General features: G+C 39.0%; 1 protein-coding gene across 3 annotated transcripts in view; it reads left to right on the top strand.

The window, feature by feature from the left end:
* Positions 1 to 16,724, top strand: part of AADAT (aminoadipate aminotransferase) — a 118,420-nt gene that overhangs the window by 68,629 nt on the left and 33,067 nt on the right. For all 3 annotated transcript variants that reach the window (XM_073606388.1, XM_073606371.1, XM_073606380.1), the window contains exons 6-9: positions 1,471 to 1,680; positions 4,815 to 4,880; positions 5,958 to 6,040; positions 13,744 to 13,840. In XM_073606388.1, coding sequence (XP_073462489.1) covers positions 1,471 to 1,680; positions 4,815 to 4,880; positions 5,958 to 6,040; positions 13,744 to 13,840 — 456 coding nt within the window. The remainder of the gene's footprint in view (positions 1 to 1,470; positions 1,681 to 4,814; positions 4,881 to 5,957; positions 6,041 to 13,743; positions 13,841 to 16,724) is intronic.

Here is a 16,724-nt window from a genome sequence, read left to right as displayed (position 1 = left end):
GATGAACATTAATCTTGGTCATCTCTCCATTGTTTCCTTGCCTTCAAAGTCCAACTTTTGGTTACTCCAGTAGTACCCTCCCCAATTCTCCCTGAATTTATGGATGTGGCAATTTAAGTGCTCCCCCTTTTTTTCTATTTCCAACATTTAACAATGTGTCTCAGTTTTCGTTGCAAACAAGAAGTTGCAAACACTGAACCTCAGTTCCCCACTCCACTATTCCCAACACCATCACAGCTCCCCACACACACACATATCCTTCCTGGGAACCATATCAGCTGCTGCATACATCCCTCACTTGTAGTTTATCTTCCTGGCACTCCTTCATTGTTTCCCATTGTCCCCCATCACCTGCACAGTGCACTTGGATCTGAAAATCGGCTCTAGTCCACAGGTTTCTAGTGTGCTGTCACTATCTCCTAACTTCTCCATACTGTAATCCACTCTAACAGTCAACTCTGCCCCACAAGTGTCCCCACTGTTGCCACTGCACACTGTGCTTAGATCTGACAGTTAGCTCTGCTCCAAAAGTGCCCCCTCTGCTGCCTCTGTCCCCTGCAGACTACACTCCACTGTGACAATCAGCTCTACTTGTCCTCTCTGATGCCTATGCAGTTTGTAACCAAAATATTTAATTGGAGTTTAACCATATATCCCACCATTTTCTAATGCACTGACCATTCTATTCCTCTTGCACACCAAAGAAAGGGTTACTCTTTCCCCCATACCACAATTCCAGTTCACTGATTTTCAGGCTTTATGATATAGAAGCTTGCCATGTGTTATCACTGAGAACGTACTACAACTCTGACTATACAAAAACTGACTATTCACAAAGCTAATACACCAAAACAAGGAACCTGTTTTCCAAAAAAGTGGTATTTGTTTTCATCTAAATTCCAATGAAATTTTAAAATTAAATATGCTTATCCTTTGTGTCATGCAGTAATAAGATAATAACCATTATCCATTAACTGTCAGCTGATGAATATGGGACTTGTTTTTCTCTGGGACGATCTAACAGAGTACATTATTCCTCAATCCTATGGTCTTCCTCCCCGTTGGTTCCGATTGTGAAAATCTTTCCCCCAGTGGCGTACTTCCTGGCCTCTGACTGGTTTTGATGCCGCCACTCTTCCTAAAATCATCACATAAAGCAGGACCAGCAGCAACATCCCATTGTGATGACCTCCTGCATTGTACGTGATGGCACACGAGTGCCTTTACATATTCCAGAGCTGGAGAACTCAGGAACAGAATGCCCAGCTGTTGCGGTGTCCATTGGCTTCATCAGCTCGGGGCAGGGGGGAATAATAATTGAAGTCCATCTATGCACACCTAATCCCATCTATACACACCTCTACCATTTTGTAAGCAATAGCCAAAACTTTAAGTTGAACAGAAGGATATAGTTTTGAAGAAACAGAATTGTTTTGTAACATCATGACGCTTATAAGCTTTTATTTACAGGTAAGACCTTTGGGTTGCAATCTCATTGGTGTTCCCACTGACCAACACGGTATTATTCCTACGGCTCTTAAGGATATTCTTTCTAGATGGCGACCAGAGGATGCCACTAATCCTGAAAAGAATAACCCAAAAGTTCTATATACCATACCAAATGGAGGTAATCCTACTGGGGCCTCACTGACTGAAGAGCGCAAAATAGAAATCTACCAGGTAATATACAATGGAATGATTATAACCTTTTATATTAACAATTACCATTATATTAATTGATTACTGTCCGTGATACTTTTTTAGTTGCACTAACAGCACACGCTTTTGGGGTATGTCCCCTTTATCAAGGTCCCAGCAGTACTGAGTCACAAAAGTTTTAGCAGATTGTTAAGAAAAACAAAAGCAAAAAAAAGCACAATCTCTGTGGGGAAAGGAAAAAAAAGGGGAAAAACACACACACAAACAAATGTACATGACAATGGTAATACAACTAGCATAATAGTGAGGCAAGACAGAGAGAGCTATAGACTAGGGACGGGGGGCCATGTCAGTCACAGAAGGAGTCGTAAAACTGTTGCATAATGAGTAAGGAAACCCATATCTAAAGTTAGGCCGTTATCTTTTGAGTCAAATAGAAGTATCATTCTTAGTTCAAAAGTTTTCCTGGATAGTTCTGAAATTCCCTTTGAGAACAAAAACATTGAGGTCTTCTATAGAGTGGTCTGGTAGTGATAAGTGATGTCCCACAGGTGTGCAGAAACTATCTTCCTTATGTTCCTTAATGGTATGTCTGTGCAAATTCATCCTTGTTTGCAACATCTGTCTTGTTTCGCCAATGTAAGATCCTTTGCTACATCTTTGGTATTGAATGAGGTACACAGCATTACTGGAGCTGCAGTTGTATGACCCTGTGATATTGAAGGTCCTTTTGTTGTGTGTGACACTTTTAGATCAGGTTGCACAATTTGCAGCGTTTTTTTATTGCAGGGTTTGCTTCCATTATTTGTGACTTCATATTTAAAAAGAAGTATCCTGCTGATTAGTTTGTCTGAGGTTAGGTGGTTGTCCGAAACCAGTATTGGGGGTTGTTGGAATATTCCTTTCAGTTTCATCCTCTCGTATGGTGGGTTAATCCGACCCAAGTTTTTTTAAGCAATTAAAAGGTCCTATTAAAACAATACCAACCCACATACATTCAGAACTTATTAATACAGTTCCGGATAATTCAGAAATCGGGGACTTCTACATGCTGCCAAAGGTTCACAAGCCAGGAAATCCAGGCAATACCATTATAACTGGTATGAATACACTTACCCAACATGTCTCAGGCCTTGTAGAAATGCTGTTAAAACTGTTAGTCATGAATACAGCGAGTTTCCTTCAAGACACAACTGATTTTCTGAACAAGCTCAACAATATACAACAGTTACCACCAAATACTTACTTCTAGTCACTATGGATGTAGAATCATTGTACAGTAACATCTCTCACAAGGATGGGTTGGCTACATGTCAGCTTATCCTCCCTAAACCACAAATACACTGCTCAGGATGTTGCACAGCTCACCAAATTCATTCTTACACACAACTACTTCACTTTCAACAATGACCTCTATCTCCAGTGTATGGGTACTGCTATGAGAAGTAAAATGGCACCTCAATATGCAAACTTATTTATGACTGACATGGAGGACAAATTCCTGAACAGCATACAACAAAAGTCATACAGATATTATTGCTATATTGATAGAAAATCTAAAACAGTTTTACTCATTGATCAACACTTTTGACCCATCTATCAAACTAAAAATGGATTATTCTAATGCCCTGTACACACGAGTGGAATGTCCGACGGAAGCTTTTTATCGTATATACCTATCGTGTGTAGGATCAGATTTTTTTTTTTTTTCGAAAAATCTAACTGACCTAGAAATGGAACATGTTCTAAATATTTCCGACGGACCCAATGCCTATCAGGAAAACCGATCGTCTGTATACTGGTCCGATGGAACAAAAACGACGCATGCTCTGAAGCAAGTACGAGATGGACGCTATTGGCTACTGGCTACTGAACTTCCTTTTTCTAGTCCCATCATAAGTGTTGTATGTCACCGCGTTCTGGACGGTCGGACTTTGGTCAGACTTTTGGGTTGACCGTGTGTAGGCAAGACTGCTTGAATGGAATTCCGTCGGAGAAACCGTCGGAGTTTATTCCGACAGCTAAACTAGTCTTGTGTACGCGGCATAACACACATGTCAATGTGCTAGACACTACAGTTTACATCAGGGATGACAAGCTTCGCACTTCAATATACAGGAAACTGACTGGCCAATGCAACTATCTTCACAGTTCCAGTTTTCACTCCCAATACACTAAATGGGCCATCATACACAGCCAGGCCATCAGATACCACTGAATATCTTCAGATCCAGAAGACAGAGATAAACATCTCAGAACACTAGCAGACTCCTTCCATAAGAAAGGGTACAAAGACATAACCATCAACACCAGCATAAACACCATATTGATCCTCATCCCCACAACCCTTGCCCGGTAGTTGTGGGGGTCTGTGGGTGGGGCGCTTATCAGAATCTGGAAGTCCCTTTAACAAGGGGATCCCCAGATTCCGGCCTCCCCCCCTATGTGAATTGTACCCCTACCATTTCACAAAAAAAAAGTGTCAAATATTAAAAAAGACAGGAGACACTTTGGGACATTTATTAAAAAATAAAAATGTCCCAGGATGTAAATCCATCTCACGTCGCCCGACGAGCCAAAAAAAAAAAAAAAAAGCTGCAATAAGTCCGCCTCCATGGGAGGCTCCCACCGAGTGACTCTTCTTCTCAGTGACAGCTGTTATATAGCTGAAGGCGGGGCCACTCGGTGATGTAAACAGGCTCGGCGGGAGCCTCCCAAGTCCTGCTGGAGCTGCTGCGGCTTTTTTTTTCTTTTTTCGGCTCGTTGGCGGCGTGAGATGGATTTACATCGTGGGACATTTTTATTTTTTAATAAAGGACTTGTCCCAAAGTGTCTCCTGTCCTGCCGGCGTGGTCTGGCCGCCATCACTACTTAACATCATTTTATGATTATAATTTCCTTCTTTCCATTAGACCTTGCACCTCTAAGTATTGACCTGCTACTGATAGTTCTCAACAAATGTAAGCCATGTCACCAAAGATGATTCTCAACAAATATTGGACTTACAATTGGTTATAAAATCATATTAGCCTTGCCACTAGTGCTAGTTATAACCAAATGTGAGCCTTGTCATTAGTTAGGTTTATTTTAAATGAATTCTTGTGCATATTTCTGGAATAGATAGATGCCTGGTAATGTATCTTTTCTTTTAACAGATTGCACGGGAGTATGATTTAATTATTGTGGAGGATGACCCCTATTATTTTCTCCAGTTCAACAAGGTAGAACCTTCTTTTTTTTGTACAGGATGACATAATTTGTACTTTTTTTTTTTTTTTATTATTATTTTTTTATTGTCTTGGTACAACCAATCATGTGAGCTTATCAGTCAGTACCTTAGCCTGCATCTGCCAGCAAACAAAAACTCTGGACAACAATTAAAGCTCAATCATAAATATATGGAAGAGTTTAAATATATGCAGGAGTTAAATGTTCCTGCAGGCTTCCTCCCCACCACATGGGTGAAGCTGCTTCTCTTCACTGATTGTCCAGTCGTGGCCTTTCCAAGGTCATCATGTACAATGCAGGAGAGAGGTCCAGCATTGTATGTGAAGACATTGAGCGCTCTGCCCACATGCCAGAGTGCGAAAAAGCATCAGTTGTCTGTGAACAAAAAAAAGTAAGCATTTTTGCTTATTCCCCTAGCACTAGACAAAACATTCATTTAACCCAATACAAAGGATAACTTTCGGTTTTCCTACTCTAAGAAAAAAGGAACATTATTTCAAGTACATTGTGATGCACATTTTAGGTCTAGAAGACAACTGGGTCACAAGAGATGTAAAGATCCCATCAATCTGAAACTAAAACAGCCATCCCTAAAGTCACCCCACATATACAGTAGTGCTGTTTTAACAAGGCTGACTTTCCAAAGGAGGAAAATGTTCACACAAAAAAGAGTTAAAGTTAGAATATTCAGTCATGTAGTGCAGATGAAATAAACAAGAATTTGCTTTTCGCATGATTAAATAATTCAAGTGAATCTTGACTGTATTTTGTGTGAACATCCTCAACCCCTTTAGTAATTGGCCTCATTACCTCTACCCCGGCAATTCAACAACAAAGCTAACTTTTAAATTGTTGCTTTTGTTGTGTATGCACCAAAGACATCTAAGCTAATATTATGTTAATTTAATCGTGATTTCAATCCTTACTGAATCTGTCCTGGAAGTTTTTTCCCATTTTTGATTAAATAATTATCCGGAATCATCTGAACCCATCACAAAAAATATTATGAGGCTTTCGGTTTTATAACAGTGTAAATTTGACACATGTAAAATATTTTTTTTTCTTTATAGCCTTGGGCTCCATCTTTTCTCTCAATGGATGTTGATGGGCGCGTTATCAGAGCAGACTCCATGTCGAAAGTCCTTTCTTCCGGGTAAGATCAATGATGCATTGGTACAGTAAGACCCCTGCCTTGCGGTGTTAATTATGATAATGTGTGAAATACTGAGTTCACAGAAGAGGATTATGGGATGACTTTTGTTCTGACATTCAGGTATTTTATTAGTAAAACAGCCTTGACTGACAAAGTAGTTTTATATAGTTTTAACAGAGAAATATTTCTGTGTAGAATTTTTGTGACACAGGTTGGAACATTACATCAGATGTAGTACATGTACTCATGGGAACAGTTTTATCTGATGACAACTAACCAAATTTAGGTGTGTAGTTTCATCATCATTTTGCAGCTAAAGCAAAACTGGTCCTAAAGTAGACTTTTTTTCTTTTCATACTGGATGGAGACTAACAGGGTTAATCAGTTATCCACTGGTTCTTTAAAACTGCCCTGGAACCTGTAAAATCAGTACTTACCCAGCTAACTGTAATTGTCCATCCATGCTCAGTTTCTGCTGTCACCTGCTGAAGTGAATTCACAGGAGAGCAGGAAACAAAATAGTTTTAAGTCCCACTATGCTCTTGGTGACTTCTTCATGGGTATTTCTAGATGAATGGAGATTTGTCGAAAAAGGCTTGCTTTCTGAGTTTCAAGGCCATTCCAGAGTTGGAACTGTAAAAGTTTGAAGATCAAAACATGTTCCACTCAGGCAAAGTAGAAAATCCATTTGTGGTGACAGTCTTTAAAGGATATCTAAACCCCAACGGAAATTAATATATTGTAGCTTATCAGTCAGATGTGGTGGCTACATACCTTTTTTTTTTATTTTCAGGCTTAGTACATTTTTTGCAACATGTTGATCCTACAAGAAATTTAGTGTCCTTGTAATTTACTGTGCGCTGAATTGACATCTCAAGAAATGTTATCAGCCTGTCTTCTTTAAACTACAGAACTCCTCCTCACTATATTGTGAACATAAGGAAACAGAGGTAAATATAGTCTAAAGTAGGGGAACAGCCTAGGGTAACACTATCCCTCCATAGATACACTACCGCAAGTAATTATATAAATATGGATGAGTAAATAATCACTATAGATCAACCATTAACCTATCAAAGCGGCGCTATTCTCAGTCCTAAATGCTGACTGATAAATCAAAAAGTCTTTGTAAAATGCAGGCTAAACAAATGCAGGCAGGAAAATTCCAGCAAAGACACAAAGGCTAGGACCTAATCTGGAGTCTCTTAAACGTATAGTAGATCTGATGAGTGCACCTTTCACCATCTGTTAGGACACCTTGTGCTGCACACACCCCGCAAGGGGTTCAAACTCACCGGAACCGAGAGGTTAATAGGCCTTGGATAGTATCCTTACTCCGATTACTCCCGAAGTCCTCCAAGGTTGATTGCGGGGTGTGTGCAGCACAAGGTGTCCTAATAGATGGTGAAAGGTGCACTCATCAGATCTACTATACATTTAAGAGACTCCAGATTAAGTCCTAGCCTTTGTGTCTTTGCTGGAATTTTCCTGCCTGCATTTGTTTTGCCTGCATTTTACAAAGACTTTTTGATTTATCAGTCAGCATTTAGGACTGAGAATAGCGCCGCTTTGATGGGTTAATGGTTGATCTATAGTGATTATTTACTCATCCATATTTATATATTTTTTTGTATTAAGTGGCTGCTGAGAGAGATCTCATTTAGAATCAGGTGACATCAGGTCAAATCACTGCGGTTTTATATTTTCCATCTTCTTATACCGAATATCCTTAAGCGCTGAGATAGGAGGATTGGAGTAGGGCATATTGTCTCCTTTTTGTCTGTTTATACCGTAAGTAATTGTCAAGATCCCCAGGTGAAAATTAAAGAAAAAAGACTGAGAAATGAAAACGAATGCAGCCATCACATCTAAGGACTGTAAGCCCTCATGCAAACTGGGCGTTATAAAAATTCCCATTAGCACTACTGGCAGGAAAATGAAAAACGTGCTGTTAGCCGTATTTTGCAAAAGCTTTTAGACGCGTTTAGCCTTTTTCAGCGTTTTTAAGGGTTTTTTTTTTTTTTTTTTTTTAAACACTCCCCTCTTCTATTTTTCACTCCCACTTACAATGACTTCATGAAAATTAAAATATTCATATTTCAGCACCATTGTAAGAGCAGAGAGAGCACTGTATTTTTCAGGAGCTATCTGTATTTCCTCACTGCGTCCATTATGGATCCCGTCATGCACAAAATTGATGAGAACATACTGCTGATAATGTTATGGTGGGTGAGGAGAAACACAGCTGGAGAAGAGGAGCAGAAGCAGTTGTCATTGCTTCTTGAACCATCCCTTGATATTGCAGCGTCTCTCTTCAGGATACTTTGCAAACATGTATGCCGAGCTGCATAATTATCCTGATAAATTCTTTAACTTTACACACAAGTTTGTTAGTTCCTTCAATCACTTTCTGGAGAGGCTCAGGCCATGACTTCCTAGAATGAGCACCCAGATGAGGATAAGCCTGTCACCTGAGGAATGTCTCCTTGTGACACTTAGGTATGTTATTTTGATAAGATTACATTAATCCTATTTTGTAAAAATGTGTGCATATATTACACACACAATATACAGGGTTGGTTTTATTGACATTTTTTCACTTTTTTATGCTTTTTTTTTTTCTACCATGGTAATTTTTTCCCATTTTTTTTTCCTCAACATTTATTTATTTATTTATTTATTTATTTTTTGCTATTTTTTTTTTATTCTTAAGTGTCTTTTTTTTTTTTTTCAATTTTTAACTTTGTTCATATGCATATTTTTTTCTCTCCTATGTGTATGTTTTGGATGATACCTTTTATTATAGGTTTCTGGCCACAGGAAAAACCTTTGCATCCTTCCTTGCACCATTACTTCCTCTTGGCACTTCTTGGCACTGTTGGAGGAGTTGCATGAAGTGGTTATGCCTGAGCCAAAGGAAGAGATGTGGGAATCAATTATAAATGCATTTTGGAAGAAGAAACAGTTTTCCAATTGCATTGGAGCCCTCAACAGCAAGCATTAAGGAAAAACTGGGTCCTTTTCTTCTGTGGGAGGTAAAGGCATACAGCCCAGATCAGAATAAAGGAAATTGGACTTGATGGTACATAGAGAGGGACAACGAATTATCCCCTTGGGATCCCTGTGGGGATTGGGGACAATGAAAGGAGGGTTCTACGTAGGAATGGTTAGGTGGGGGCAGGTGTAGAGGAGAAAAATCCCATGTGGATTGGGGAAAATGAAAGGAGGGAGCAGGTTGTTTTCCATAGGAATGTGGGGGTAGGCATGGAGGAGGGGAAAGAACATATGAGGGGGTATATGGCATTGCTGATGTCCCGGGGTACATGGAAGGACAATGAAAAATGCTTGGATAGTTTGGGGGTAGCGCACCACTCAGTTTAGCAGCACAGTACTGCATGACAACAGCATACATGCTATGCATGCACTGCTTTTTAAGGTCTCAACCAAAGTCCTCCAGTACATGGTACATGTTGCGACAAAGACATGGGTTACTTGAATCTAAAAATGCATCCACACTATGCCCTTCCTGCAGCAATGGCAAAATCCTCTTCTCAGTTTGTGAAGTCACCCTTGCCCCCTTCTGACGCTGCCGACGTCCAGGTCCACAGTCTCTGATGGACGTGTATGTGTCTTAAAGTATGAAAAACAATTACAAAAATGCACGGAAATTACAAAGATAGATAGTGGCACATCTGTACCTTCAGGTGTTGCTTGGGGTAAAACCTGCAGTGCTCGTCAAGGCACGGAATACTCTCCCACCTACTCTTCCTCAGGTTCCTCCCCCTCTGGCTCCCTCTCCTCTGATCCAAAGTTGGATGTTGTCCTGAAAAGAGAGAATTATATTAAAATATATATTTCCAGTAAAAAAAATTTCTTTAAAAAAAAAAAAATTTAATGTTTTACTTTTTTATTTATTTATTTTTTTTTTAATTTACAAAAAAGTCTTTGAATGTTAACTATGAAAAAATACAACCCCAATTCCAAAAAAAGTTGGGATGCTGTGTAAAATCTACATAAAAATACAATGCAGTGATTTGAAAATCTCATAAACCCTTTTTTTTATTCACAATAGAAAATAGAAAATATCAAACGTCTAAAGACTCTAAACTGAGAAAATGTAGCATTTTAGGAAAAAATATAAAAGTATTTCTATAATGTTATTTTCTTAGTTTAAACATTTGATATGTTTTCTATTTTCTACTGTGAATAAAAAAATAGGGGCTTATGAGATATGCAAATCTTTGGATTCTTTTTTGATGTCGATTTTTACAGTGTCCCAACTTTTTGGAATTGAGGTTGTATAGTATTCAAAATATATACTTACTGTCTAGTGTTTTGAGTTGCGCACTGTATGTGCTGCCTTCTTTGAGTAGCTGGGGCCCCACCATGTGCACTTTCTCATGTTCGGTCAGGTCACGTCTAACACAGTTTCATAATGACTTCCAACATGTTTGAAAAATGTTTTTAAAAATTCAAAGAAAAAAAGGGTTAATACGTCATATTCTGTAACAAGATACACATACTGTACATATTTTACAAATGCATAAATATATGCACTTATCCCTCTGCTTTTCATTAAGGGATACTAGTTTTCAGTTAAATGGGATTTTGTCTGTCCACAGTTTTGACTTGTCATTGTATTGGGGGTGAGATATATCCCAGAGTTCAGAAAGAACCTCAATAGCTAAAAAAAAACATCTCAAAAACTCTCTTTGCCATGGTGATAGCAACCAGATCGTATGACACCCACACGGCTGTGTCGAGTAAAATGTATTCACACTTGTAAATGCATGATGCACCTAAACACTGCTATGCATAGGATACACGGGGTAACGTGCAGGGGTGTTTAGAGGCAGAACAAATAAAACGCCAGATGCCCTTAAGAGCAGCATTAAAAAATCCAGTGTGCATGAGTCCTAAGCTGCAATGTTACATTTTTGTTTTTGGGTTTAGATTTGCTTTATGAAAGAAGTTATCCTTTAACCGTTTAACTGCCACCAACATAAAGGCATGCGGAAGACCTGAACTACTTGCAGCTGACCAGCTCTGTATGCATTAGGGAAATTTTCGTAAAAATATAATTTTGATAAACATTTGCGCAACTATTACGGGACCTACCGCTGCATTTTTTTTTACCATGTTTTTTCATACTACAAAGCGTGAGCCCATTAACCAAGTTTGGGGTGCCAGTGGTACCTAAATGTGTGTTGCATATTTTGCCATGATTTTAGCGCAATCTGGAATCATGGGCAGAATTGCACGATTCCAAATACCCAAAGTGTAAACATGGCCTGAGATAATCCTGTAATTGATTGAGATAATCAGTATTTTGTAGGTTCGTCTAAGAGAGAAGTGCAGCTTGCATTCACCCCTGTGCAAAACCACAGCCTTGCCCAACTGTAGAAATGCATTATGAATGCATGCAGGTACTGGAGATTTTACTGTACTTAACCACTTCCAGACCGCTCACCGCACATATACTGCGGCAGTGCGACCTGGCTGCGTGAAACGTCGTACCTGTACGTCATTTTGTGCATAAGATACTTTGGGCGCGGGGGGAGCGGCAGGCTCTATAGAGTCCACCTGCGATCGCTCCGGAGAGGCAGAACGGGGATCTGCCTACGTAAACAAGGCGGATCCCCGTTCCGACAGGGGACAACACTGAGATCGGCTGTTCCTAGTATTCAGGAACAGCGATCTGTGTTGTCCCAGTGAGCCCACCCCCGTCACTTAGAACACACACTGAGGGAACGCAGTTAACCCTTTGATCTCCCCTAGTGTTAAAACCTTCCCTGCCAGTGTCATTTATATATTGATCAGTGCATTTTTTTTTTTTAGCACTGATCACTGTATTGGTGTCACTGGTCCCCAAAAAGTGTCTCTTAGGGTCAGATTTGTCCGCCACAATAAGGGAATCCTGCTAAAAATTGCAGATCGCTATCATTACCATTGAAAACGATAAAAAAAAATAATTAAAAGTCCCTAAATCTATCCCCTATTTTGTAGACGCTATAACTTTTGCGCATACCAATCAATATATGCTTGTTTTTTTCGGCCTTTATTTGTTTATAGCACAAAAAAATAGGTGATCAAATACCATCAAAAGAAAGCTCTATTTGTGGGAAAAAAAGGACATCAATTTTGTTCGTGTACAACGTCGCACAACTTTGCAATTGTCAGTTAAAGTGACACAGTGCCGTATCGCAAAAAATGGCCTGGTCATTAAGGGGTTAAATCCTTCTGGGGCTGAAGTGGTTAATATGCTAAGCGGTGTTCTATAAGTATATTATGGAACAACCACTGAACTTTGCCTACTCATTTCAATATATGTGATAATTAGCTGTAGTCATGGAAACATATCTTTTCGTGGGATTTGTGGCCTAGTTTTAAATGTCTGAAGTGTGACCAAAATAGGTAGGGTTAGAAAATATTGCAGATGTGGAGAAGAGCAAGGTAGGGGAAAGGAGCTAGGGAAACACATCAGAAGTTATATTTAACTTTAGCTAGATCTGTAATTCATTGTCCTGCTTCCTTCAGTGGATGCATCCAAACATGTGTAGGAATTCACTATCATTTAGGCAGAGAAGGTAGGCAGAAATTTGGGACTAAATACACATCTCATTCCCCCATCCACGCTTAGTAAATGTATCATGAAAAAAAAATATTTGGATTGTCAGCGTTGATCATCTGGAAAGTCAGAAATCTTTATCTGCATACTTCTTCCAGGTGAGTAACTTTAAAGTACTAAAATGAGCTAGCATATAAATCAGGCAGCCAGAATTTTCAGAAGGGAAGCTTGGTAATGACAGCCTTACTGCAATTCTGCTGATGAATGGAAAAAAATGTGTGGTCAATGACTGCTCAGCAAAATGTTGATTCTTTGCCTGTGCCACAAGACTACCATGCCCAATGGTAAGTCTGGTTCTGGATGTGTTCATTTTGTTTTAAACCATACATCAGCAAAATCGTGTGCACTGTTAAATTTAGTTAGACTATAGAAGGTGTTTGGTATATACACTGAGCAAAATTATAAACGCAGCACTTTTGTGTTTGTCCCTATTTATCATAAGCTGAACTCAAAGATCTACGACTTTTCTATGTACACAAAAGGCCTATTTCTCTCAAATCTTGTTCACAAATCTGTCTAAATCTGTGTTCGTGAGCACTTCTTTGCCGAGATAATCCATCCACCTCACAGGTGTGGCATATCAAGATGCTGATTAGACAGCCACAATAAAATGCCACTCTAAAATGTGCAGTTTTACTGTATTGGCGGGTCCAAAAACCAGTCAGTATCTGGTGTGACCACCATTTGCCTCACCTAGTGTAGCACATCTCCTTCGCATAGAGTTGATCAGGTTGTTGATTGTGGCCTGTGAAATGTTGGTCCGTTTCTCTTCAATGGCTGTGCCAAGTTGCTGGATATTGGCAGGAACTGGAACACACTGTCGTATAAACCGATTGTTGCAGCAGCTGTCTGGGTGGTTGGTCAGAGACGATCTTGGAGGTGAAAATGCATAGATACATAGACGATACATAGAAAAAGTCATAGATCTTTGCGTTCAGCTTATGATAAATAGGGGCAAACACAAAAGTGCTGCGTTTATAATTTTGCTCAGTGTATGTATCAGATATGTTGAATCTGCATAGCTTCTTGTGTTATCTTCATAAAGAACAATAATCTTATGTTACTTCTTCCTCAGATTAAGGATTGGCTTTTTAACAGGTCCCAAACCACTCATCGAAAGGATAATACTGCACATGCAGGTCTCTACCTTACAAACAAGTACCTTCACTCAGGTAATTGCTTGAAATGTCAGCAAGCAAGACTGCATTTCATTGCCTTTTTATAGTCAGACAAACAGGGTTCTAAAGACATTATTTCATTATTCATTATTATTCAGTAGATGGATTCACTTTCTTAAACAGCAGTTACATCTTACAATCAATGAATACAACAATTGCATGTGAAATATGACACATTGCATCCTGCAATCTTTAGTACTTTTATAAGATTGATGAAGGTTAAGACTTTTTTTTTTCTTTTGTAACATTTTAATATATTGTATACGTATAACCTGTTTTTAAAAAACATTTAAAATGTGTGATGAAATGCATGTTTTAAGAATTAAGTCATTTTTTTCTTAATATAGTCGGGCTTATTTGATATTATAGTTTGTGGAGTTACTAATATCAATTCAAGATATTCACATTATGTACTGTAATCCACACAATATGGGTTCTGATTCATTGTCTGGAATATTGCCCTTTTTTTCTCAAAGTGCTTAGTTACTTGCAGTTATGTTGTCGCATCAGTGTTCTCCTCTGGAATTTTCTCTTTATGGTTGCATAGGATGAAGGAGTAATCTGATGTAAAATAAACTGTATAGTATTGCCAAAAAAAATTATAAAATATACTATGAGGTCTATTTATAAATGTTTTCCTACAACTTTCACCAATAATTTACACATTTCAAATTGTATTCAGTTGAAAAATGTGGGAATCTTGGGTTAAAGTTGTGTGAATCTAATGTGAAAACATTTATAAATAGACACCCATGTGCGTGTATTAAGTCATGTTAAGTTAGCACACACCATGGAAATTGTTGCCTTTATCAACACATTTGAGTAGGCAAACATTAGATCTTAGTTTAAATAGTGCCCACATATATATTTGATTTACGTGAACAAATTACACATGAAATTTGCATGGTGTATTCCATATTTTAGATTAGCAAAAAAAGTTAACTTGTCATGTGGAAAAAGTAAGCGTGCCCCAACATCACTACCACTTCAAATCCATTAAATTAGAATTAGGTGTTCCACATTAGGGTCCAATGTTTAGAACATCCTTGGGGAGAATTCAGTTGGGATGTTTCTTATTTAATTCTCAAATATCTAGGGTCTAGTGTTCTCTTTATTATTGAAATGAGTGGTGTTATCCTGCTATAAACAAGTGCTCCCTAAGGCCTTCAGAAAGAGCATTGGGAATACCTATGAGTCTGTCATTTTAAATCAGTCATTCCACCATAATGAAAACAATCTACAAGCATTTAGATTTGATATGACTGCTAATTTGCCCAGACTAGTAATCCCAGAACATTCAGCCCAAGACCTTCCCATTTGTTGCTACCTCAAAAAAGGGATCCAGCCAGGGATCCAGCAATGATGTCTGTTGCTTTATGTGATTATGGACAAGATTATAACTATACCAAGATGTGCTGGCATAGAATCTTGTTTTCCTATTATGCTAAAATAAGTCTTTAAGAACCCTTAAAAGAGAAGTATGGGGTTTTTATTTTATCTTTGATTCTTACTTACCTAGGTGGATGCAGCATCAGACCGATGCTGCAGCTGTCCCCCGCCGTTTCTGCACTGAGAACCGAGCCACTGAACATCGTTGATGGCTCGGTTTTCACAGATCCCTGAGAGGAGAGCTGCTGACTGTCAGTCAGCGTCTCTCCTCTCTGCTTCTCCACGCTCACTGGAGCGCTGAGCTGTGGAGGGGCAGGGAGCTGCCGTCTCAGTGGCTCGCTGAGACTGGCATCAATCAAGGCAGCTGGCGTATCCAGACTTGGAAAGTCAGGATGACGGGCTGCCTCAACTGATGGCAGTGACGTCAGCGGAGAGCAGACTTCAGACCGATCTTCGCTGAAAACGGGTCACAGGGGTGCAAAACGAATTTCACTCCTGTGACCCAGAGAAAAAGCCCAGCCTAAAAAGCTCAGGCTGTACTTCTCCTTTCAATTTAATTGCATGATGTGCAGCTAACTCTTGCGTGAGTGTCAAAGTGTATGTTTCAGCAGTCAAAGGGGACTGCACCAATTCAGCCTGCATGGGGATGTGCCAGGAGAAAGCCTTTGTTAGAAAGAAAAAACATTAGAGCAGGACTTTAGTTTGCCATTGAACATATAGGCATATACCAGGTCTTCTGCAACCACATGCTGTGGACCGAGGAGTCCGTGATAGTTGTTTGGCCACAGTAGCAGTAGATATATTTGATGCAAACCAAAGGTAACATTTCAGGAGATAAAGCTCATACCAACTATGAAGCATTGTAGTTGAAATGTTAGTCTGGGGTTGCTTCAGGGCCTGGGCCACTTGCAGATCACCAAGTCAGCTATGAATCCTGTATCATATCAAAGTGTGCTTGATAGGAATGTGGGGTCATCTGCCTAAAAGGTGAAGCTGAAGTGTAAATGGATCTTTCTTTGAATCCCAGTGAAACTTTCAGGGATTTAAAAAGGGCAATTCATGCAAGAAAACTCGCGAACATCTTGCAACTAATTTCTGTTAAAGGGGGCAATACCAGCTTCTGAGGCCAAGGTCTGCTTACTTTTTCATCATTACATCTATTGATATTTTTTTTGAATGATTGAAAAGGCAGATTCTAATATTATTTTATATATTATTTTTCTATTCAAGTATGACACCTTTTATCTGTAGGCATTGTTTGAAAGAAGGTCTAATGTTTATCTGTTCACATATGTTAAAAAAGTCAACAATTTCAATAAGGTGTACTTACTAATTCACATGAGTGTGTGTCTTTGTATATATATGTGTGTGTGTGTGTATGTATATATATATGTATGTGTGTGTGTATATATATATATATATATTCACCTGGTTGCATCCAGGATGGGAAATATGTATGCCCTAGGTTCAGGCTTTATGCTGACTTATA

Source organism: Aquarana catesbeiana, linkage group LG01, assembly GCF_042186555.1.
Source record: "Aquarana catesbeiana isolate 2022-GZ linkage group LG01, ASM4218655v1, whole genome shotgun sequence".
In the NCBI taxonomy this organism is placed as follows: domain Eukaryota; kingdom Metazoa; phylum Chordata; class Amphibia; order Anura; family Ranidae; genus Aquarana; species Aquarana catesbeiana.
This window is presented reverse-complemented; position numbering and strand designations above follow the sequence as displayed.